Here is a 24,185-nt window from a genome sequence, read left to right as displayed (position 1 = left end):
GTAAATAAAGCGTTCGCATGGTTTTCGACAGTGCACCATAGGTTTCGTGCGTTTGATGGAGCTGAAAAAGAAAGTGCAAGCTTAATGGATACGTAAAGATACGGAAAACCCATGGCTGCTGCGAAAAGGTGCTCTTTCTTTCTGTTAACCTTGACACATTTCAGTCAATATAGTTTCAGGTGTAGTCAAATTTTGTGTCCCTTGGTTATAAAGGGCAATGTTGATCTTAAGGCAGAAAGACCTGGTAGATGCCTTAATATAAACAAAGGTTTTACCTGTTCTTGGCGCATAAGGTAGGCCCAAAAACTTATGTCCTAATAAACGTTCTACAGTGAAAGCGGTTACAACTAGCAGGCTTATGCGCTAAACATAGTTCGGTATACGTTAAGTAATTTGAGTAGGGCAACATGGCCCACATAAAATTAAACAAGCTTTTGTGATGCGCCCTTGGTATACAGAATACTTATATAGAGTGCAGGAAAGAAGTATAGAAGCAATACTTCCAAGGACAATACAACCACGGGTAATCAGCACAAAGTTTTGCCTGTGCATTAATGACTTTTTTAAACATCACAAAGAATGGCGTTTTCGAGGAGCTAGGTTGTGTTGACGAGCTTCATGGGCAGTTAGGCTCAGTATCGATACAGCGCATTCCCCTTCCCCCAGGAGGTGGCTCCTCACACACAATGGCAGGTTGCGGACACCAGAGTTCGACATAGGGGACGTGTTGTTCTAATATATTTGTTTTAAATAATTATCCCCTAAAAATTAGGTTTATTTGATGTATATAACCTTCATTCCAGTTCATGATATCCTGCTTCGACGCAATTTTAATTATATGCCCAGGATAACAAGTAGGTGCAAACATATTGACATTCTGTGCAAAGTTAGCTAATTCTCGGAGAGTCTTTAACAGGCAGTTAACAGCATTTTAACAGGCACATAAAGAGTATAGGGTAAACAGCTTCAGCCAAGAACAACACTGAAATTAACCTATACATTCATCTTCACTAATAGTGTATCATATGGCTTCCGCATGCGCATGAACGTGTCCATTTGCTTTGCTTTAAACAATAGGCGACCGTCACGCATAGCAAGGAATTGAGATGTAACATACATATCTTCAAATTGACCTGTTCATTCTAGAATTGTATCCTCTGAAAACGCTAACATCACCTAGCGTAGATGACATAGTGAAAAGCCCACCTGCCACAACCGTAGATGCAGTCACCACAGCTGGGTCACTACAGTAGCTCTCATCGTAGTTCAGAATGGAAACGTACTTTGTCCACGGCGAAGTGTTGGTCACGTTGTGCACGACTGTCTAGCCGGGACTTTCACCAGAAACTTGAATATCGCCATGCTTAACGCCTAAAGGCGTTAGAGGTGCGGCTGTCAATTTCCACGTAGCAGCATGAGGATCCATTGACCAAGAAAAGGTTAGGCTTGTGTCTGTGCGCTACACACGTTCTATATTTTTGGGAGGAACTGAAATGGGCAGCAAGCCTGAAGGGCCCATGCCACATAAGACGGCAGATGAGAAAATAATAGGTAATCGTGCCAGAGAAACCTTGTCAAAATATTTTCTTTTTCGATTAAATAAACAAATATTAGCAAAAATAAACGAAAGTTTACCAAATAAGTAGCCGCACGCGGTGGTGTGGGAGCAGAAATGTCTTTCGCGTTACCTCCGCGGTATACTGCACTACTTTGCGTATACCCCTTCATTGGCAAATGCGAATTAAATAAATTGAGCAGTACCATAAGCACTTAAATAACAGGTTTCTAAACATAAGTTGCTTTAGCAACTAAGCTATGCAACCTATGTTGAACTAGGGAACAGTCCGAAGATCGAGGACGCAGAAGAGGCATAGAAAGACTACGCAACACAATGCTTGCTTTACCTTTTCTTATATTTCATATTTCGAATAAACACAACTACTCTCTCCTGTGCTCTTTAATGGTAATATTCTCCATGTTTTACAATGTTGAAACTGCCAGGAAATTTAGTACCTGTGGTTTTCGCATCTCATTCCCCAATTCTCACAGAATCAATACACAAGGACAATCAGAAACCGATTTTACATAGTGGCTGCCAAATGCTAGGTGAGAACAAGAACGGCAACATCTTGCACACGATTTAGCCGAGATCGGCCAGATGCTCTTGTCCCCGAAATCGGTTGCACGCTAAGAACTCCAAATGGGCTTCAGTATTAAATTACGCTACAGGTGCGGCTATCTTTTTAAGGAGCGGGAACTTGTGCTCAGATCGGTTACAGTTAGTCGTTTAAACATAAATGGAAACTAGCGAAGGGCACAGGGCTAACGTCCAACAGCTGTTGGCGAGAAATTGAAACGTAGTTTCTATGGTTCGATAACGATGGCCACTTGGAACTCTTTGGTGCCAGAGAATTACCAATGGACGATTATTCAGTTTTGTAGGGGTCCTACATGGACCACCTTCCTACAGCCACATCCAGAGATCGGAGCTCTTGGACGTTGAGTAACCATGCACGATCCCGTGAGTAGGGTTTTCGTGCACGGCAAGGCAGCGCTCCTCTCTAGCACGCACATCGATAGAGTTTTAAGGGTCGCTGCAGATGACTTCAGAGGAAACCAGGGGAAGATTAAGAAAGAAATATTATTGAAAACGATTCTTGGCGAAGATAAATAACGTGTGAAGAGTTACGGGGAACGTATTGAAAGTACGGGCCATCTTGCTCTATTAAATGTGCATCTGCAGCGACAATATATTTAGGGAGGAAAACAACGTGAAAGTAATCGGCAACTTCTTAGTAATTGCTCAAATATTTTCATGAGGCAGTAATTACTAACAGTAATCAATTTCATTTTTCAATAAGCAATTGTAATTGTAATCTGTTATATCTTTCTGCAACGTGTGCAAGTTTGGTTAGAATAGACGCAATTGCTGTACATAACTAGGTCCGATGAAATGAACCCCGCTGATATTGACGCAATTGTTATGAACTTTGGTGATTTATCACATACGTCAATTACTTCCACTGAAACGGCAAGGAGCAACTCCTTTCTTATGAATGACTACTTCACGCATTCGGTAGAATTTGGTATAATTCGCTTTTAGATGCTCGGAAATACCATTTCCATTTCCAAAAACCATTTAGCTGCCAGAAATGCGACTGTGTTCGAGTACTAGACACTTATTTTGAAAGTGCACACCTTCCGCATTCCATCTGCGCAGCAAGAAGTAACTGCAGCCGGCCGAACGACTCGAAAGCACTTTGGTGGTAGCTGTTTACCCACTGTTATCATTTAAGCATTCTGATATTGCTGGACAGGGCTGCATATATATATATATATATATATATATATATATATTCACCTTTGGTTACCTCGCGTCCAGATCTTCGCATACGTCTCTACACATTTACTATAACCCGAGGGTCCTGGTCTGTGTATTATCTCTAACCCGTTCATAGATGTTCATAAATAACAAACTTGAACTGGCCCTGAATGTGTGCGAATGACCCTGAGTACAGCGTGATCAATCAGCATGGAGCACCACTAACGCAACTAGACACCAAAGGCCACTCAAAACAAAACGTTGACGTTACAAGGCTACTCCGGTAGTCTGTTCGTTCTTAACCTAAAATATTTAAGTAATTAAGAGAAAAAGCAGAACTCCCTATTGGTTCTATGTTACGTGCTCTGTTCTTCCGAGTTATCAATCTTTCAGGCACTTTATAGATTACAGTCATGGCACTGACGTCCTAAACCTTTCAGTTTCCCAATGCCATGACTTGTAAAGAAGTTCTATCGCAAAGCATCAGCAGACGACACCTGTTTATAGCGCTGTGGTCTGTGAGTATTTTTGAACATCCGCATATTGAAAATCGTGGTCGGGAACACATTAGGGGGTGACGTTACTTACATAGCCCTTCAGTTGAAGCTTGAAAATCGAGTGCTGTCGCATTTATGCGCTGGCCAGCTGTGTTCAAAACGAATGACTGCATTGAACATTCAATATTTCCTTAGGCTTGCGGACCGCTAGTAAAACTTGTGTTTCGCTGTAAGCGTATTTCGATGCTTCTTGGCCAGCACTGAGGCCTCCGCATTTTACTGTATATCCGTCAAAGTCCTTGCAAACATCTGGAACGTCCCAAGAAAGGTCGAGAACGGCGCCATTCACAATTTTCTGCTTCAAACCTGTAATTGTCCCTGGAGTTGCACACACAAAAAAATACCTGTGTTTTAAACGCAGCGCTCACTTTGTAATCATTGTGCCGTGCAGATCAACAGAAATACAATTTTTTTTGGTATCTGGTACACGTGCACCTTCCCTGGAGAATTATTGTTTGTTTAAAGAAATTTTCTCGCATTTTGCCACTGCTGTTAAGGTTACATGTATATTAAAGTGCACCATTCTTTTGTTTTCGTGCAACGTAATAAGGACACTATTGCGAAAGCTTGAGCCTTCGCACGTGAAGAAACAACAGAAAATTGCACGTAAAATTTGCGCATTTATGCACCGTCCCCACATTTCAATATGCGACGCAAGTTGCCCTTCGGACGTTACGATTTCCACAGACGCTGCGTATAGACCAATGATTGTGGTCTTCATGACCGATCGAGGAACCCTTCGAGATTTTTCCGTGTTGTTCAGTCTTTTTCTCGCAGAACATGAACTCACAATCACGGGTTTCTGCGACGCTTTTACAACAGTTGCATATTGAAAAGTTACAAAATATGCCTATTCAATGGTCATACAAGTAGGTATATATTGTTAATTTTACATATGAAGTACATTGCACCACTAAAGAAAATACGCAATACATAGGGTGAAAAAGAAACAAGCAAGAACACGCACCTAATATACGCAACATAGTTACGACGATAAACGCATTGTGCACTTGGCTTATAGTAGAAATAAAATATACTGAAAAGAATGACAGTCATTGAGGGGCTACACAGCTTCAAATACAGGCATTTGTCTCTGCATAAAAAAATAACTATATAACATATAGCAAAAATATTTGCACATGTCGTACGTATTAGCATAATTACGAGTGATGCGATCTTCAAAGAGATAGCCAGAAATTTAAGAGAAGCTGCTCACCGGGAAGATCGGTATTTCCAATAACAAATGTCGGTTCGCTACAAAACACGTCGTGGCAGTTTCGAATAGAAACATTGTAATCGGACCCCGGTGCGAGATATGTGATTATGTGTACCACCACCTTCTCCTGATTCTCGCCGTGCTCTTCGGTTTCATCAATATCACATTTTTCATCTCCTATTATCTTTGCTCAAACCTTCCGCGTCCCGGGGGTAGTGCCAACAGACCAGGAATATGTAAGGCTTGCGGAAGTGTGTTGAAAAAGTGTAACATCTCTTGGATAATAATAAATGCAATGAATCTGTGTTCCATGCTGTTTGCGATGCGCCCTTTATCGCGTGGAACAAGAACCTATTAAAGGTGTGTACATCTTTGAAGTCCGATAAAATGTAGCAGTCGCTTCAAGCATTTCTAAAGATGACTGTTGGAGAATATAAAGGCGAAATATGCCTAGAGGACTGCTGAGTTTCATACTTTGGTTGGTGAAGAAACAGCCGAGGTGACGGCATCGGTATTATCATGACTTCATGACTATGAGGAAAATTTGACGTTATCTAGCAATGACATTATGGGCGAATACGTCGGTCGTAAAACAATACCCGAAAGCTCCACGTATTTACTGTGGCTATAGCACACGTGTGGCAGCCACAGAAATTGAAGGAAAAGAGCAAGGCCATGTATTATGACGTCACGAAGCCTCCACTGTTGGTCAGCCAAACATATGCTTAGTATGAAGGTATGCGCTATCGTAAATTATTTAGGACACTATGCTGCTTGTAAATATTTTGGTAATGCTTACCTAGTTCGAACGTGAACCTAAAGTAGCGAAATATCAAGTCTAAAATATCATTTCACCCCTTCTTTAAGGGAGTACCGACATAATACTCGCGCAGACACGGAAAATGCTTTATAACTACGAACAATTATATTTAAATATTAATGACAGGTATTCTCGGTTTTCTGCACCATTCATTTTTCATGTTAATTCGCATAACATAAGAGATTAGGTGATATTTCAGGCCACCTTAAACCAGTTTGGTATTTTGTTCACAACACTGTGCGACGAACATGAGCATACGAAGTATCTTTGCCAGTTTTAAGGCACAGAGTAACTGACAAGGCAGTGTGGCGATGGGTCCAAAGGGGGCAACTAGTTCAAACAGATTGGTGAAAAGAAAATCTGCTGACCTCAACAGCGCCGTGTCAGTCATATCGTGCCGTCAGTCATATAGGTGCCGCTAGGCTGCACCCACCCTCTTCGCGTTGCTATGCGGCGCTATGCTGTTCTTATACTCTGCCTTCACTCTCTCTGAGCTCTCTCTCCCCTACCTCGGCTCCTTGTCCCTTGCTGGGCTCCACCCACCCTTGCCGCGTCGCTATGCTGCGCGATGCTATACTTATACTGTGTTTTCACTCTCTCTCAGCTCTCTCTCTCTCTCTCCAAGCCTGGTGAAGCTGCAGACTCCACAAAAAACCCAGCCAGGTTCTAATCAGCTCTACTGTGAAAGATTCCTTAGGCTTCAATTCCTGTGGGCCTTTGACTGCAATAATGGACAACTTTTTTTATAAACTGCGCAGACTCAACATGAACTCAGCAGCTGATATAATAAATATCCTATAAATATGCGCTGATTGGTGTCCTTTTTGTGTCATATAAAGAACAGATACAGAGAACTTAGAGGAGGAAAAGAAGAAAAGGAACCTGGCGGAAAACGAACTCGCGCATTTTGTGTTGATTGCTTTCTAGTACGACGGTACTTATTCGGTGAATGTCATTTGAAATGCAATAAAAGTACAGAAATATTGCTGACTGTACGTGCTCTCTGCTCAAGGTTCATAGTGGGTGATGCCGTCACTACACGATTGCGTTCCAGATTTTTTTTTTTTTTTGAGCGCGGAAGCAGTGTCACTTTAATTATTGCAGTCCTGACACGTGAGCTACCGGACTATACGATAGCTGGTTCCATGTGTCTTTAAAACTAGCATATGGAAACTATTTACAATTACTTCTCAGTTCCGCCATAAAGGTCCAGCACCTTGGATATCACGCACCAGTCACCTCAGACAAAGCAAAAAATTGCGCAATCAACACAGAGTTTGGGGATAACGTCTCTCACCTCATATTGCTCAGCATACTTCAGCCAATAAATTTATTTGTGCCACCTACAGCAGCCAGTTAGCAGTGCTAGTGTACCATGAACCGTGAAAGCTGTACAAAATGTATTCCAGTAAACTGCGCCATTAGTGCTTCGGGTATGCGGTTTGCCTCTTTAAATCTCGGTGATTTTCAGGGACACTTCTTTGGGCCTCGTCAAGGAGGCGGATGTTCCGAAATGGCCACTGGTTACATTGCGGGACCGCAGTCTTCACGGACTGAAGAGACTTCAGTGAGTAGCTTACGACTGAAGAGTCATTGTCGAAATTGATGTGCACTAAAATACCCTATACCTTTTTTTAGGTCACAGCTCAAATGCTGTTTCAACAATTTTCCTATTTTACCGCGTTCCCGCTTTATTGCATGTAAATTTGCCCCACCGTGGTCTGACGATGTCAGACATGCTTTCTTGACAGGTTTACGCTTTCCTGGTTTACTTACGTCGTATTAAGGTCACCGTCCTTCAGTGGAGTAGTGTTCGAAGCTGAACACAGGGCTGAGAAGTGCAGGCGTCGGCTGCCATAGATCCCTCGATACAGTGGCCTTTCAAATCGGTGCTGCAGGCTTACTACCATGCCATTTATTATCTTTCGGGCCTCATTCACTGCTCACAAGGGATGATGTCGCAGCGAGAGTATGATTAAAGTAGATTTGCACTTTCAATGCTAGCAGTTTGCTCTACCTGCTTCGCCTATTTGGCCTATTGCCCCAGGAGAACAACCTAACGGTGTACTTGCAAGCGTACTGTCCTCACAGCGATAAAGACTTCACAAGCAGTTGCCTGGGAAGCATAGAGTATTTCGAAAGATTCCTTCACTATCAGCTGTTGCATTTCACTTTAAAGCACAGCGTATCATTTTTTCGTACCCATGAATAATACCTTAAAATTGCGCTTTAAGACGGTGAAATATACTGCAATACCGATGGGCTTTCTTTCATACCGTTTGGTGGATTCATCATAGATAGGTAATAAAAACAATTACTAAAGTGTTATTGGTCCTATGAGTAATTTCAACACGAAAAATGTCCCATTGTGCCTCTTCGCACAAATGTACTCTGCTTGGCGAGAAATTAGACTAGCAAGTTATATGTTTTAGTAAAGTAGAAAAGTATTCACCGAATCGGCAAAACCTGATGAAGTGAATTGGAATGGTCTCATGCATTAGCGCTTACAGGGCGGGGTTGGCCTTTTTAAATCTCATTCATTTTCAGGGTCACTGCAGTGAGGTTGGTCAAGAAGCTGGCTGTCTCCAAATGGCCGCAAGTGAAAGTGTGCAAACGCAGCCTTCACGTCCTGAAGAGACTCCGGTGAGTAGCTTAAGATTGAACGGTCATTGTGGAAATTCATGTCTACTGAAACTCCAGATCAAAGTGTATAAGGTCATAGCGAAGAGATATTTTCAAAAATATTGTTTTCAGTCATCTGCAGTGATCCTCTTGCGAACCGTAGATATGCTTAAGTTTTATATTTCTTAAAAGGTCCCTAAAGAACCCAAAGGTCAAAAATGTGTTATATAGTGACAGTTAGGTACGAGTCTACAGCGGACATGCTGCCGCAGTAAATGCCGAAATGAGGCCGTAAAAGCAGAGTTAGAAACGTTTGACGATCAAGAATGTGGTCGCAGTTCGTGTACGCGAAATGTGCATCTGAAACATGAGCAATGTGGCACTGTCTATCGCACACCAAAATACGCAGCACGTGTGCGCACATGTAAACAACAGAACTAGTAAGAGCTGGCGTACGACTGGCATCAGCTGCATGGTGGCGGGCTAGCAGAGTCGTAGGCTCTCGGAGGTCGGCAAATTGAGAAGGTTTACCCTGTTTACATTACCTGGAAGACCCTTATGTTGTCACAGTGCGTCGAAAGGCACTGAAAAGGCCAGGAGTGGAGCAGTTGATTTTTTTTTTTGAAATTGTGCGAGTCTCCGCGCCGCGAGGCTCAGCCGCGTTCTCGGAAGACGATCGTCACAGTATTCTGTACACGATATCCATGTTTATTGAAAATTATTTGATAATATGTAAAAGGGTGCTTATGGGACCTTTATGGACGGGTAAACTTCAGCGTTATTCGTTGAATGCATTAGTAAGTAGCGACAATAAATGTATTCCTTAACATTTCTCCAGCCTTTGCACAAGTCCTTGGACGAAGTACACTCATTTAAGCTTCTTCTGCAGGGATAGAGCGCGTTGCTCTAGCATAATTACGATATTTTTTCTAGCGATCGGTGCTCCGTCCCAAATTGCAGCCAGTGAGTGATTAATTCTCATAAAATTGCAAATGTTCGCAGCCGTTGTGTCACCGGCTTGTCGAGAAACAATATAAACTTTAGTTCAACGGACAATCCTCTATGTAACTAATTTTTGCTATCTGCCGGCTTTTAGTCGTATTGTATCACACGCGCTGAAAATATTAGAAACGTACTCGTATTTCGCGCTCGTGTCTAGGCATTCTCACTACAACGTCTCCTGCGCAATCTGCAAACGACGTGTGTGGCATGGACCTTCCTGGCTCCTTGTTTTATTCAACTCTCTAGTCGCCAATTCATATTTGCATTATTTTCATCGTTTAGCATCAGACTTACACTGCATTGTACGGTTTTGGAACACAACAATATATTACTTAATAATCACCCGCGTCGAATGTGGCAGTGGACATTCCGTCTATTCGTACGCATACTAGCTATGGCACTATGGACAGCTTATTGCACAAAGTATATTGCGTCACTATATGGAATCGTTAGCAATATAATTTGCTCAACGACACTAAATAAATGTTCTTTAGCGCTTAGCACAGCTCATACCGAAGAAGCAATAAAAAACCACGCCGAGGTCCTTTTCTTTCAACCTATGCAATGTTGTAGCAGGACCTCGCTATTTCCATTCACTCAAGCCTTGGGTAACAGATTTGAGCACGAGATTTCCCCTAGGAGTCCTAGTGTGAGAATGTATGGTAGTGGGATCCCGCGAATTGATACACAAGAGGGTACCCAGAAATTGATACCCATTCATACCCAGAAAATTACTGGGCCTTTGGAAGTAGCCGTCTTTCTTGGCTGGTAGCTCTAGCGGCAGTACTCACTTGAAAACAAGGGCACCTTTGGAAAAAGCACCACGTCACCGAAAATTGTTAGATTCCACTGCAGGCACAACTAGAAGCACGGACATTTTAGCGTTGTCACTCCACATCAATTCTTCACGTTGCAAACGGCTTTGTTGTTCTACGTCAGCGCCTACCCCCATTTTTACTGCAATAGCAATCATATGGACACTCCAGCCTCATTTCCGCCGTCGGCGTTGCCATCGCCGTGATGTTCCGTATAAAGACCAGCGGCAATAACATCGTCGCCATGCGCCGTATGCTCTATGTGCGAATGAGAGCATGCTAGAGTGAGCCGACGATGGCGGCTCAAGGAGGAGGGGCGTTCTACACCTGCGGCTACGCGGCCACGATGCCCCTATCTTGAAAGCGATGTGCCATAAGTACATATTGTAGGTTCGCCGGGGCTCTTAGCTTCCTGTGCGCGGTGTTCTCAGCGCTTTGTTCGCGTTGAAGCCACAGGCAGCGCGCAGGTCAATTGGCTCGCTGCTGCTGTCGCGCTTTCTCACTCGCGTGTTTTGACAACGAGTGCGCGCGATCATCGAGCGAGATGTGCTTACATTCGCCTGGGCATGTGAAACCATGCTTGTTGATTTCGTAAGTGAACAAATGTTTACGAGTTTATGTGGCCGATAAAGCTACTGTCCTTGTCATATGTCTTCTTCAGCTGTCGGTCAGATTTCTCATTTTGTGTTCTAAATGAGGCCTTATCTTCTGCACAAGAGCTTAGAAATTCCTTACCTGGTGTCAAATCGCAATACTCTTTTTTTTCTTTACCTAGAAAGTATTATGTTTGAGTTCGGAAAGGCCGGCTATCCTAGTATTTTAGTTTACAAAAGCAGCAACAAAAGATTTACATTAGAAAACACCGTTAAAGGAAGCCTACGAGAAAGTAACAAACTACTATTAAAAATTGCCCAAGATGACCAGTCAAAACAGAGTAAAGGAAGAAACAACATTCTACGAGTCTACAAAGACACAGTCATGAATAAATAATCCGAAATATTATCCTTGGCATTACCATGAGTCTTGCCAGGCACCAACTGGTCTAAGCCATAATACGATTACCCATGTATTATCTGTAGAATTGCAATTGTAATACTTCACTAAGGATTCAGGCAAACAAGACTGAATGTCAGTATTTCGGGAATCATAAGACGATAGGGATTAACAAGTTCTGAAAAGCAGGTTAACACGTTCTCTAAAAAAATAGTATAATCAATACGTCTTATCACTGCTAACATGTGTAGCACGATCACTAAGGCTAAGAGGAAAAAACTAGAACTAAGGGTCACGCACCAAACGACGGGACGCCACACGATAGGCGCAACGTGAAGAGACAGGAAGACAGTGCAGTTGATTAGAGAGAAAACGTAGTGGGAAATATTCTAGTGAAGAGTAAGTGAATAAATAGGGTTGGCGGCCCGTTTATTGCCTAGAACTTGTGTTATATTGAAATTAGAGCACGGTTGCGTAAAAAAGTGGAGCTCATTCGTGGAGGGCCGTGATTTTTGTGGTCTGGTTACAATAGGAAATACTGGGCCAAATTTCGCCTGATGCTAACGGGTATAACTGCGGGTCGCTGGGCGCAGCGTTGAACCTGCAGTCCACATAACCTACGCTGATTATGATGATAAATGGCTAACTAGGCACCCAACCCAAATACCCTTGTCTTTCAGTGGACTAGACGATGACTACCATTGTAATTCGTATTATAGAGAACAGTATGCTACAAAGCTTGCTGTACAAATTAAAGGTTCAGTGCGCTTCCTGGAAATTGACAGGTGTACTACATACCAGAAAGGCAATATGTTGTGCTTTCTTTAATTACTGAGATAAGAGCACCGACAAAGAACAAACTATTGCAGGTCGATCATCATCAGAGCAGCTCCAGAAAGTCAAACCCGAGCTCACAATCTCTACAACCGCCAATCGGCAAATGGCCACAACAGCTGCAGCAACGAGACTGGGGAGGATCTAAAACGGCTTACTGCACAGGCAAAGCACCATCAGTAAAAAAAAAAACAGCACACCGCTCGCGCAGTTCAAAGGACAAAAGCCAACAGACCCTAAGATGGAGCAAGCAGCAATGCTTCAAAAAAATCCAGTACTACGCTGACGTAAGCAGTTACTACGGCGAACCTAAAGATACAGATGCAGACAACGATTACAATGCCATTGAACACAACCGGTTTCCTGGTCCAGCCCAGAGGGATGGTCACGATGAAAGCTCGGTTATCGACGGATTTCTTGAGGCAAACACCACACTGTAAACACTTAAACTGTAACACTTAAACTGTAACGAAACATTGATAATATTTGGGGTTTTACGTGCCAAAACCACTTTCTGATTATGAGGCACGCCGTAGTGGAGGACTCCGGAAATTTTGACCACCTGGGGTTCTTTAACGTGCACCTAAATCTAAGCACACGGGTGTTTTCGCATTTCGCCCCCATCGAAATGCGGCCGCCGTGGCCGGGATTCAGCCCAGCAGCCCAGTGGCTCAGCAGCCCAACACCATAGCCACTGAGCAACCACGGCGGGTTTAACGAAACATTGTAAACGATTTCAGTGCGTTGAAACTTTTGTTCAAGTATTTGAATCTTGCAGGGAGTCTTGAAATTATTGAAATGGACCGTGAGGGGCTCTTAGGCAGAGAAAGTTTGCAATATTATCCTGTTTACAACGTTCATTTGGCTAGTGCTATGATAGCTTACCAAACTGTATTTACCTAAGCGTTGCCATCTTCAGTTGCTACAGAACTGATTGTCATATTCTACTATCCTATAGGCTGCTTGTAAAGAAATAAGACCTGTTTATCTGCGTATCAGCTACGGACGAATGAAATCGAGCCAACACTTGTACACCAAATACTTTAATGCTGTTTTCATGACTAAACTTAAGCAGCCATCACCTATTAGTAATCCACGAGCACTGAGCTGAACATGCCTCGTATAACGTAAGGATATTTTTCTATTGATTCCATATCTTTCGTATGCGCTATCATTCAAGAGTGTCTCATCGAGGCTGCAACATATATGGAGCGTCATTCTGACCATTCACGAATCCCGAAAAACAATGCATGGGAATGGAATAAATACACAATTTTGGTACAATAATTGACACCAGGGAGCAGAAAAAAATGCCCTGCTTGGCGCCAGGGTGGTTAACGGATCAGGCACTATCTTGTCCACTTTCTGTCCATCATTTTCCCCATAAGCAAATGTACTCTTCCATCACCTTCATCGAAAGCGTTAATTCGGGTGTTTCGTTTATTTTGCTTTGCTAAGAAGGGACAGATTCCGACGACACGTCTTTGGTGGTCAGTGTTAGCTAACTTCTCCTCCACCGACAGCATGCTTATTTAGCACTGTTCACACAAGACAGTGACGAACCACTTGGTAATACGCAGCTACGCTCTCGTATTTTTTTCTCCAGGTACTCCACGATGTCAGGAAAGAAATGCACCTGTCGCCTGAGAGGGCCGAACCAAATGAGAAAAATGCTTCGTTTGTGGAAGCTAGAAGAGATGCCTTCAGTACAACCGAGGAAATACAAAAGAGCTTGTTTTGCTTTAGTTTCTTTAGAAAGTGAAGTTTGCAACAATTTAAATAATTCAGCGAAAGCCTGTATAGAAGTAGTTTTTGTGATCTGTATTATCAGTGGCTTGTTTATACTCAGGCACTTAGGATTCATCTTTGGTAGAGCAATTAAGAATTATTCGCCTGTTTTTTGTTGTGAGATCTTCAGGCAGATTGTCTATTGTTGCTGGTTTTGTTACATCTCAATAAAAAAACAGAACTTGCTGCGATTGCGCAGCTTTCATCTTACTTGCTGTCGGTTCCTATAGAAACATGGCCAGACCTGTTGTGACTTTGCTACTGCAACATAGGCTTCAAAGGCAGAAACATTTCTTCATATTTTCGAGGAATTCTACAGATTTAGGAAAAGTCACTTTTGCACTAAGCACTTCGTCGCGCGCAGTTATGTTGACTTCGGCCTTTGGGGCACCACACGATTGTCGATGTCTTGTTGAAGACCATTCTAAGCTGGCCTGCATCAGAAATGGACCACAGCTTGAATTCTGAACCAGAACTGTTGCTTAATCAGGGGGCACGCTTCATCAGCAAGTTTTCTTAGCACTATAATGGCAAAGATTTATGAATGCGATATCGATTGCAATTGAAAATTGATATGCCACAGCGTAACTCTACGCAGGCTGGTTTGCCGAAAATCGCGTATTATCGCTCAGATCTGTTCAGTTTGACCTGTAAGCCTAGCTAAATCCTATTACGCAATAGTTTATTCAGAAAGCGGCTCAATGGATTACCTTTTCAATTACCTAAATTACCTTTTCAAATTAGCGTCTTGTTTACCAATTAACACTCTCTGAGGATTCCACTTTCGTCCCGTAGTGATACCACAGTTGGTCAGTGACGAGGTCGTTTTTCACTCCTGCCAATATGGCACGCCGATCTTCACTCTCGCTACTCGTAAATGTCTCCTGTAAAGCGAGACAAATTGATTATACCAATAGCTGAATCATGAATGTCATATTTGTTCTGAACCAAAATGAATATCTTTAGCTGGTAATAAACCCGCAAATCAGGGTTCTATTCTCTGTTCTATGCATTCTTTCTATTAGGAATAATAAACTAACCCGTTAGTCCAGGGCCGGCTTGCACGAACATTTAATAAGGAAAATAATGACAAATTTCGGAACGCTTCTTTGTGCGGACTAGGAGTTGTCTAGGGATCATTTCAGAACGTGTTGCTAAATTCGTTATTACTTTCGCTATTAAATGTTCGTGCAAGCCGCCCTAGGTCTTTAAACAAGGAGATGAGATGTTATGAAATTGCTGTCAGAGGCTTCGAAAAAAAATTAATTCGGTCATTGACTCTTATGTTTTCCCTTAATGCTAGACTACTAGCTAATTATTTGAATGCATTTTGCACAACTCAAGCCAGCATTCGGGGCAGGACACGAAGGTTTCCCTTTGTTGGTGGAAACATCACTGTCGATTACGCGCAATAAAGCACGTTGTATTTTACGTTTTCTCTCTCCTCATTTCATAGTGTGTGCGCTTTCTGGATACACAATTCTGAGTGCACAACAGCCGCCGTCAGGCTTAGCTAGAACAACCAAGACGCATTTCCAATGGCGTAACTCCAAATGCAGATAGTAAAAGCCAAACATAGAAGGGTTTGGAAGGAAGGCAAGCTAAGCTAGCATATCTTCATGGCACCCCAAACATAAATATCCAGCACCGCACTCAAGAGGAACGTACATGCGCTTAAGTCGTACTTGTACAAAGTATGGCCGAGAATGTACATGTCACTGCCCTCGTCCTCACAAAGTACGTGCGTGTCCGTAACCTAGTGTCGTAATACCTGCAGTTTTTATTGCATTTGTGGCTACGCTGTTGAAGATTTATCCTTGAAGCCATAAGCAGGGATATGCTCTTCTCTCGCACAATATTACTTTTATATCTTCTTGGGCACCTAATTGCAGTGTTCTGATTGCAGCAGTCAGTTTACCGCTACATTGTGCATCAGCTCGATCCAGCGGTTGGCTTAAGAAAGCAGTCAGCCCGAAACTGTCTTTTAGAGAGATTTGCTGTGGTTTATGAAAAAGACAAGACAGGTGCCTTGCCCCTTAAATATAAAAAGCTGCCGCCGCCAATTTTGATGCTCTGTAAATCTGCATCCAAATGTATTTGTCACTTCCCACTGCACTATGCACAAGTACTGATGCAACACATGACAGAGTACCTGCACATCGTATTCGTGCTTAAATATTATAGTCTGGTTGCATGAATGATTGAGCAGCGAGATGTAGCAGCTTGGCCTCATACGCGCAGCGTAGAAATCAATCATCTTCCTTCGCACTGAAAAGCAGAGCAGTTGCTGAATGACGACTGGAGAATTTCAAGTAAAACGCGTTGGTCATGGAGCTACCAAAGCCAAGCTTTCCTTTCGAAACCACGCCACAGTTTCGCATTTGTTGGTAGCTTGGCCGGTCGCGTTTAGTCCGTGCCTTGCATGATAGGACAGAGGAAAGCGCCTTGTTGAATCGGGTCAGAAAACACTGGCAGCTACCTCACTTGTGTTCTGTGTAGCAAGACAATAAATCAGCTTATGAAAAATGCGAGTACTGCGAGCAAAAAATAAGGGAACCCGAGTGGCTGCTCTCTTTTTCGTAATCTTAAGTAAAAGATGCAATCAATATCCATATTATGAACCCTTAATGTCCGCTTGTAGTAAGCTTTAAAGCACACAACTCTCTTCTTGCGACATCGCATGGTCTCCAACAGCTTACTTTATTACCTTTTGTATTGTATTCGGGCTCGCAAATTTTTGGGCGGTTTAGATACTCATAGCACTGGAAGAATTGAGCCACAATACATAAAGCGGACAGAACGGGATTGGACACGAACTGATTTTGCTAACACGCTATATGTGTGTATGGTGCGGGTATGATTTGTGAGTTTTATTCCTCTGAATTTTTCAATGCGTGAGCATTTCTATGCCTACCCAACGAGAGAACCCGTCCGTCAGTCCATCGCGTCAGATGATTGCTTCCAAGAAAGGGCCCGCCGCAACGAGCGAATTCACATTCGTGGTTCCTCTCGCTTCAACGCGAGCTAAGCGGCGAGAACCTTGCGCTCACGAAGCTATCAGCACTCGATGCGCTCAGTCCCCTTCGCAAATCAATTTCATAAGGGTGGCTTGCTGGGTTAGTTGGTTCATGGTTATACTAGGAGAATGACAGAAAATTTAAAAACGGGAAAAATTGAGAGTTACACATAGACAAAGTAACAGGAAGGTGGCAGGGAGCTTCACGATAGGGTCCGCGTGGTCGCGCCCGTACGCAGACACCGCCGGAATACGGTTGGTCACACTGGAAAATGGTTCGCATCGAGAGGAGGCATCGTAATGTGCCAGTTCTACGCATTGGGTCTACCAAACATGAACACTGTTCAATTACATCACGCACTACAGCACGCATAGGCCACGGCTCATCTTAGGCGAAGCATTGTGGCGCCGTCCACACGCACCATTATGCAACATAAGTGAACGTTGCCATACTCGCCCATTCTTTGTCGTCGCAGTAGGCTGGTCTCAGTTAACATTTCGGTGTTGCGACAGCGCCACTCCTTTTTACGATTCTCTCAGAGTGTTTCTCGCAATTATACCAAACACAGCAGCATTCGACGGCGGAACAGCTGGAGATTAGTAGCGAATGGTTATGAATTATTTAGATAACTCCCAGAGGAGATTCTTCGTCTAGTTCATTTTTTCTTTTGATTATCCATCCCAGCATTGTTGTTGGTAGCAGCTTTCTGCGCAATATTAAAATCAGCTGATGTTGTTCAGCGCTAGTCCGCTCTAGATATTGTGCTTCCGTTTCTTCATGAGCTTCTAAAGATGCCAAACTACTCATACCAACTTGCCCAGCTTCTTGCCGTTACCTTCTGCGGCACCTAGACATGGGCTACCGGATGTTCCGGCTCACATAGCACCGTATCTTGTCCGACAGAGTTGTTTCAGTGAGCCCAGCTTTGTACGGCGCGATAATACTAAATTCGTCAGAGACCATCTCACAATGACTGTCGACGGTAAAGCGTTAGTTAACGAATACAGCCACACAGCGTATTGCCACCATCGGAACGAGTAAAGCACGAGGCGTGTACTGCAGCGACACTCCTATCTGGAGCTTCTTTCTTGGCGCACTAAGTCCTCTGGTGGTGTTGCCTCTGAAAGGAGCAGTGTGCATGGCGCTCGGTCCGGTAGCTGCGAACGCAGCGGTTGTTCTTTGCCTCGCTTGCCCCACTCTCACTGGCGCACACTCTGTGACCCACGTTAGCGAAACGTTCATTAAAGAGCCGCACAAATCCAGTGCATTCATAGCACCGTTCCCTAAAGCGTTACCGTCAAAGGCGTTCCTTCAAAACACTAGTGCGTATCCAGTGCATTTGCGGTGCAGCCTCCTAATGCGTCGGACTGGGTTCCTTGAGGAAACCACTGGACGAGTTTTCGATTCCACTATGTATCGGATGAGTTTAGCGGATCTTTTTTTCGTCACTGTAGGGGTGGGCGATTCCCAGTGGCACACAACTAGCTACCCAAGTTGGCGGGAAAGGTATTTACTACAGTGCGGCACAGACCTCCTCGCACATATACGGAGTCCTGAGTTGTCATCAAAGAGATTCACTCAAGAACAGCACAGACCGAGTTACGCATATTGAGTGCTCCAAGTCCTCGCCAAAAAGTTTTTTCTAACAGCGGTGCCTACCAAGTCCCGCATGTACGAGTACCCATGTCGGCAAGAAAGGGGTATGTAGAAGAGCAGATACAATGTACACATTGCTACCTACTCGGTGGTTCAGGTTGGTTTTGAACCTTCTTTGGCAATTGTGTCCACATGATGTTTCATACAGTGTTCTTAGGGTACCTTACGCTCTTTCTAGTAGCTATGTATCGACCTATGTATATGCATAGCTATGTATGAACTTTGTTATATTGTATCTAACGGTGCTCCCGCCTACATGGGTCACCGAGTAGTCAGTGGTCGAGCGCGTAGCCCATCGGGGCTACGGTGCTAAAGTAACAAGGCTCGAAGCCAACAGGTCGACCGTTTTGTGTCACTGAGCATCTGACAATGTATGCGCACATGTGCCGCTCTTCAATGAACCTCTTTTGTGCCGACATGGGTCACTGTAGACGCGGGAATGAATGGGTACCACTGTTCGAAGAATCTCTATGACGCCTATTTGGAGTACTGGGTATTTGCCACTCGGTCTCTTCTGGTCGCCTACAAACATTTTTCAAGACATGGCGTCACCGGGTATGTGTCAATCTTACACGTTCCCGAAGCTAGGAGCGATAGGTGTATACTTCTTGCGGCGAGAGGGACCCTCTCACAGGAGGACGCACAATATAGGTAGTAGAGACACCTGGGAGACCCTGCTGCGCAGCTCGGACTCTGAGCTCCAGCTCGTCCATCTGGCTGAAGAGGCTGCTTGGACCAAAGGCGTTCCAGCCTTCATCTGAGGCGGCGGCACCCGCACCCTGACCTGCGCATCAGGGGGGGGGGCGGGTAGATCATCGTATCCGTTGTACAATAAAGTTCATCCAGCTACACGTGTATGCGGCTCTTCAATGAACGTCGTTGACGCCAACTTGGGATAACTGAGTATTTTCTACTCGCAATGTGCCGCTTTTCAATGACGAAAAACATGTCTGAGACCTTTCCAACGCTGAAGGGAATCGAACCCACGTCCCAAGGGTTCCGCAAGAACAGCAACCTGACACATTAGCAGACTGCGTTAAATATGCACTGGCTATGTATCGCTTTTCAATTGACGCTTGTCACGCCAGCTCTACAGGCAGCAGCGCCATGAATGCATCCAGTATGCACCGCTCTTCAATCAACCTCTCACTAACTTGGGTCAGCTAGTGTGTGCCGCTGACTACGCGGAAAGCCAGGGAACAATTCTGAGCGTTTGAAGGCACCGGCGCGCCACGCTTCTGGCCTCGGAGGTCACCCGCGGACTTCTCGGCATTACCGCTATATGGCGCAGCGTGTCCATAAAGAAGCGCGAGAGAGGAGTCCCGTTGCTGCTCGGCGCGTTTCTCAGCCTTTCGCGCGCACTGGTGCGCCATGCCTCTCGGAGGCAATGCGCAGGCTTCGCGGCAGCTGCGCTAGATGGCGCCAAGTTTTCTTGGGGAAGCGTGAAAGAGGAGTCCCCCTGCAGAACAGGCCACATAAATATCTCGTCTAGACGCTGGCAACACGTTGTCCCATGTACTGATTAAATGCTAACGCATTACCATTGAGAGTTATCGTGAGATGGGTCCTGTTGCATTTTTATTCTTGATTTCCGTGACGAGGACGAGCTATGTGCCTTGCATAGGAAAATAGCAAGGAGCTACTATGCGAGTTTAAAACTGCGGGTTTCATGTTTAACTCTGTGAAGAAGCAGCTCGAACGTGGGACAACAGTTGCAGCCATACGAGGCAGCAAAGAGTAGTGCAATGTCGCGTCCTTCAACCATTGCCACGTGTTCGCACTGTTTTTTTCACAATAAGACTGTTCAAGTGTGGCTTACGCTTTGCATGAACGTCGGAATTGATGGGGTTTGATGTCACTGTTTCTTTTCCTTGTCAGACGGGCGCTCCTGGCCCATGGTCCAGCATTTGGAATTACGTCAGCTCGGTAAGTCTTTTGTGGCATTCATTTCGAGGCAAAGTATATCGCATTTAAACACGTCCCCTAAACACCTCTGAGCGCGAAGGTAAAAGAGTGGTTACTCCCTCACCGTCCTCACTCGCTCTACAGACCTCTTTCCATTTGTTACTCAGTCTTCTAGAACGTCAGTGGACACTACATAGTAACGAAAATTCATGTAGACCCACATTTCTGGGCTAGCAGTTATGATGATGCGCATGCATGCTCGAGGTTACATAATTTAATCCCTGCCGGGGCGGCCGCAAACCATAGCTGTATTATCTAAAGGTGTAGGCAACTACGAGTGCAATACTTTTTGTCGTAAAGCCCATATTAGGCAGACCGGATGCTGGATCAACGTACGTTTGAAAAGAGACATGTCATTGAACGGCGCATTCGGGTCTCATCTATCTAGCCAATGTTGCACTTGTTGTGTACTGCTTTTAGATACTACCGCTATCCTTATGAGGCACCTATATACGTGCGAGAAAGCTAAGGATAGCTCAGAACACTGCATTCTGTGGTGGAGCATGGAGTTCATGTTTCATTCCAGCATACGATCGCATTTTCAATGGGCTGATTCCCGTAGAAAGTTGAAAACTTTCTTGCGCATTAATTTGGTTCCCAATAATAACATGTGGTGACATTGTAGTTTATACATTTTAAGTATACGGCTTTCTCACACCCGTTATTTTTGGTAGCTAAACTCAGTTTTACGGTACGTATGTGCTTCATGGTTAAAATTACCATTGAACAACACTGAGCTCGTCCTGCAGGTAAAACAACGTGAAGCAAAAGGTAGACAAACTGAAAACTGTTTTCATTCCGCTCACCGCGCGCAATACAAAGGTCGTCGTTCCTAGCGCTGTGGTGCCACCACAGTCATACCGTGCTTCCGTTTTTCAGTGTCTTAACGCGTGTTAGCGGACGCATGTTGTTCGCATTGTCACAGGTGACCTGTGAAATCTGTCCTGCTCTTTTATTCCACACAGATCGTACCGTCTTGGCTCGGTGACGACACGTCGCATCAGAGACCACCCGAATGCCTCATGATGGATCCTATGCTCTATTTTTGAATCGATTCCCACCAGGCAACGCCCACACCTGCAAGATGGTCCGGGAATGATTTCGGCCGCTCCAGTTTCCTTATTTAAACGCGCTAAAAGCCTCGCAAGGTCAAGCCATGCGTACGTGGAAGTAATTTGGGGTGACAATGCCTCACGCTATACACGAAAGAACGTTTTTTGCTTGACCCTAAGTGCTACGAACAGTTTTCTTCTAAGCGAAAGTTATGACGCAATATACCATATAGCAAGGCTGCAACATACTACGTAAGGTATTCTGTTTTTCGCATTAGCTTTGTTTACATAAACTCGACACAAGCGTGTGGATTCGGAAGTCGAGCTGATCTAGCTTGACGTCATGCGTTTACATGCATCTTGCCAAGCCTGATTGCGCAATCCAGCCAATCCCTTGCGGGCAGGTCGACCAATGTCACCTCGCAGCTTCCTCTGTTCGACTGGTTTACATGAACCCTACCAGCCGCCAAAAACCCGACTAGGGTATTTTTTATAGAGTTCGTGTAAACATCACTATTTTCCACACGCGCCTACTCACAGCGACGTTTTGCCATAGTGGACTGCCGATTTTCGACGAGAGAGGGACGAACGCATCAATGAATTTAGCGCATTAGAAGAATTCCGAGAGCTCATATAAAGCAAATGTTCTTTTATTGTCACTAGGTGTGTGTATATACTAACATGTTTACTGGGGCGATAATTTCACGCCCAGAGCACAGACTGGCTTGCTCGCTTGCTTGCGTGCTTCACATATTTGAATAAAACTACAGCGCTCAGAAAACTTCCTGAGTGTTGCAGCCAGTGTTTTTACTGCAACTACTAAAGTAAGACATAGAATTGTTGAAAGTACGCAAGCAACATTTTAATGTTGAAAATCCTTACAAATCCCGCAATAAATCCTAATCATTTTCGCAGTGTGTCTTTCACTGCGCCCCATATGAAAACAAAGTTCTCGCAAGCACGAACGCATGACAACATACACAGACTCACTTGGCCGATATGAGACAAATGTCAGAAAGATATATGATATGAAAAAAGAAATGTCTGGAAGTTTTTTGTTCGCCGGGTTGTACTATATGAAGCTAACACATTTTCTTTAGATCACTTGTTTCCGCATGAGGCGTCTAACATATCAGCAGATCAATAACGCAATATTTTGGGTTGTTATTGCTTTTGGACTGTATTGAGGTCAGCTGACTGAGTGTCTGAACATACAATTTAGGCTCCTCGCCAAGACATATTGTTGTGTTGTTTAACTTGCACAAGTGTTGTAAAATCTTCAGTGCTGCTTTTGCGGCGAATAAAGTTCCTAGGGTGATGTTTTGTATATGTTTGTGACTTTGCATTTCTCTCTTCTAATTTTCCCAAAATGGCCTTATCTATGACAAATCCTGCATTTCCAGTAGCCGTCGATCCTACCACCCTACAAACGAGGATGGCCAAAAAGGGAGACCGACCAACCATAGTGCTGTTTTTTTATCATACCACGTTGGAAAGTAGTTCTCGAACTAGCTAAGGCGCCATCTACGTCTTTGTGTGTGTTCATTGAAACAAATACTCGAAGACTATGCCTCGCCTGGAAGTGTCAGCGTTGTCTTCGCTTGGACCAAATCTTCTTCTCCCATGGAAACGCATAGAAAACGAAGAAATGCTTTTATTAAGCTATCCCCGGGACGATTTGAAAATGAAGAGAGTTGCAATTAGGCGAAAGAGCTCATTTCTAATTTATGCCCCAAATATTTAACAAAAATATTATGAAAATTGGCAAGATGCTTAAATTCGGAAGCAAGAAGCTTAATTACCCGCAAATCGGTGTCAAAAACAAACTAGCGCTCTCAAGTACCCCGTTCTATTCTTTCACTTCTAGGTGTTATGATCGCAGTTATGGTAACTGCAGCTCTTAGAGCATCTCAAGCGGACAAATATGACACACCCTTCGGGCGATGTGCGCATGATCAGGTAGATCACGCGATTGAATCAAAAGAAAAAGTGCTGGTGACAATAATTTTCAACGCGTCTCGTGCGTTTTGGAGCGCTTTTGTTTGGACCTGTGGCACAGGCGAAATTTTTGAGGTGGGTATTTTTGTCAAGCGATGTAGAAAGGCTGACGGCTATGTGCCTCATTATTCCCTCTTGTGGTGGGCTCACTTTTTTTATTGTTCTTCACAGTGTTTCAAATTACCCTTGTTGTTCCAGTGGCTCGGCTTTTGCCAGAAAACTCACTAAATGATTGAAAGTCCTCACTTCGTTCAACAACTTTATGCTTTTAAGGTTTCTTAAAATTTAAGAAATGTGGTAGAGCAAAAGTTCAATGGGAAGAATTATTTAGTGCCTGAAGCGGATGCAGTGAGTCATAGCTCACGCGAGAGGTTTGCAATGTTTGCATGGGTTCTGCAAAACACCCACATAGAAATTACTGTTGCACTTCAGTTCTGTGTGTATGGCTTCAATTTCGCTCGCTTTAGGTGTCTCAATAGGTACCGGATTAAAGACTGTGACGCCGTTTCATATGAGCTACATATATGC

The 24,185-nt window shown here is 44.0% G+C and overlaps 1 protein-coding gene across 3 annotated transcripts in view; it reads left to right on the top strand.

Annotated features, from left to right (window-relative positions):
* LOC142563854 (uncharacterized) overlaps window positions 1-22,986 on the top strand; it is a 68,971-nt gene extending 45,985 nt beyond the window's left edge. Inside the window, exons 14-17 of one of the 3 annotated variants that reach the window (XM_075674517.1) lie at window positions 7,387-7,482; window positions 8,463-8,558; window positions 20,521-20,568; window positions 21,573-22,986. In XM_075674517.1, the coding sequence (XP_075530632.1) occupies window positions 7,387-7,482; window positions 8,463-8,558; window positions 20,521-20,568; window positions 21,573-21,656 (324 nt within the window). In that variant the 3' untranslated portion in view covers window positions 21,657-22,986. Of the gene's footprint in view, window positions 1-6,521; window positions 6,837-7,386; window positions 7,483-8,462; window positions 8,559-13,787; window positions 14,133-20,520; window positions 20,569-21,572 lie in introns of those variants that run through there. The other 2 variants (XM_075674516.1, XM_075674520.1) reach the window with 2 other exon arrangements.
* The last annotated feature ends 1,199 nt before the right edge of the window (window positions 22,987-24,185 follow it).

This window comes from Dermacentor variabilis, chromosome 11 (assembly GCF_050947875.1).
Source record: "Dermacentor variabilis isolate Ectoservices chromosome 11, ASM5094787v1, whole genome shotgun sequence".
Lineage (NCBI taxonomy): Eukaryota > Metazoa > Arthropoda > Arachnida > Ixodida > Ixodidae > Dermacentor > Dermacentor variabilis.
The sequence above is the reverse complement of the archived record's forward strand: the minus strand, read 5'-3'. Positions and strand labels throughout refer to the sequence as shown.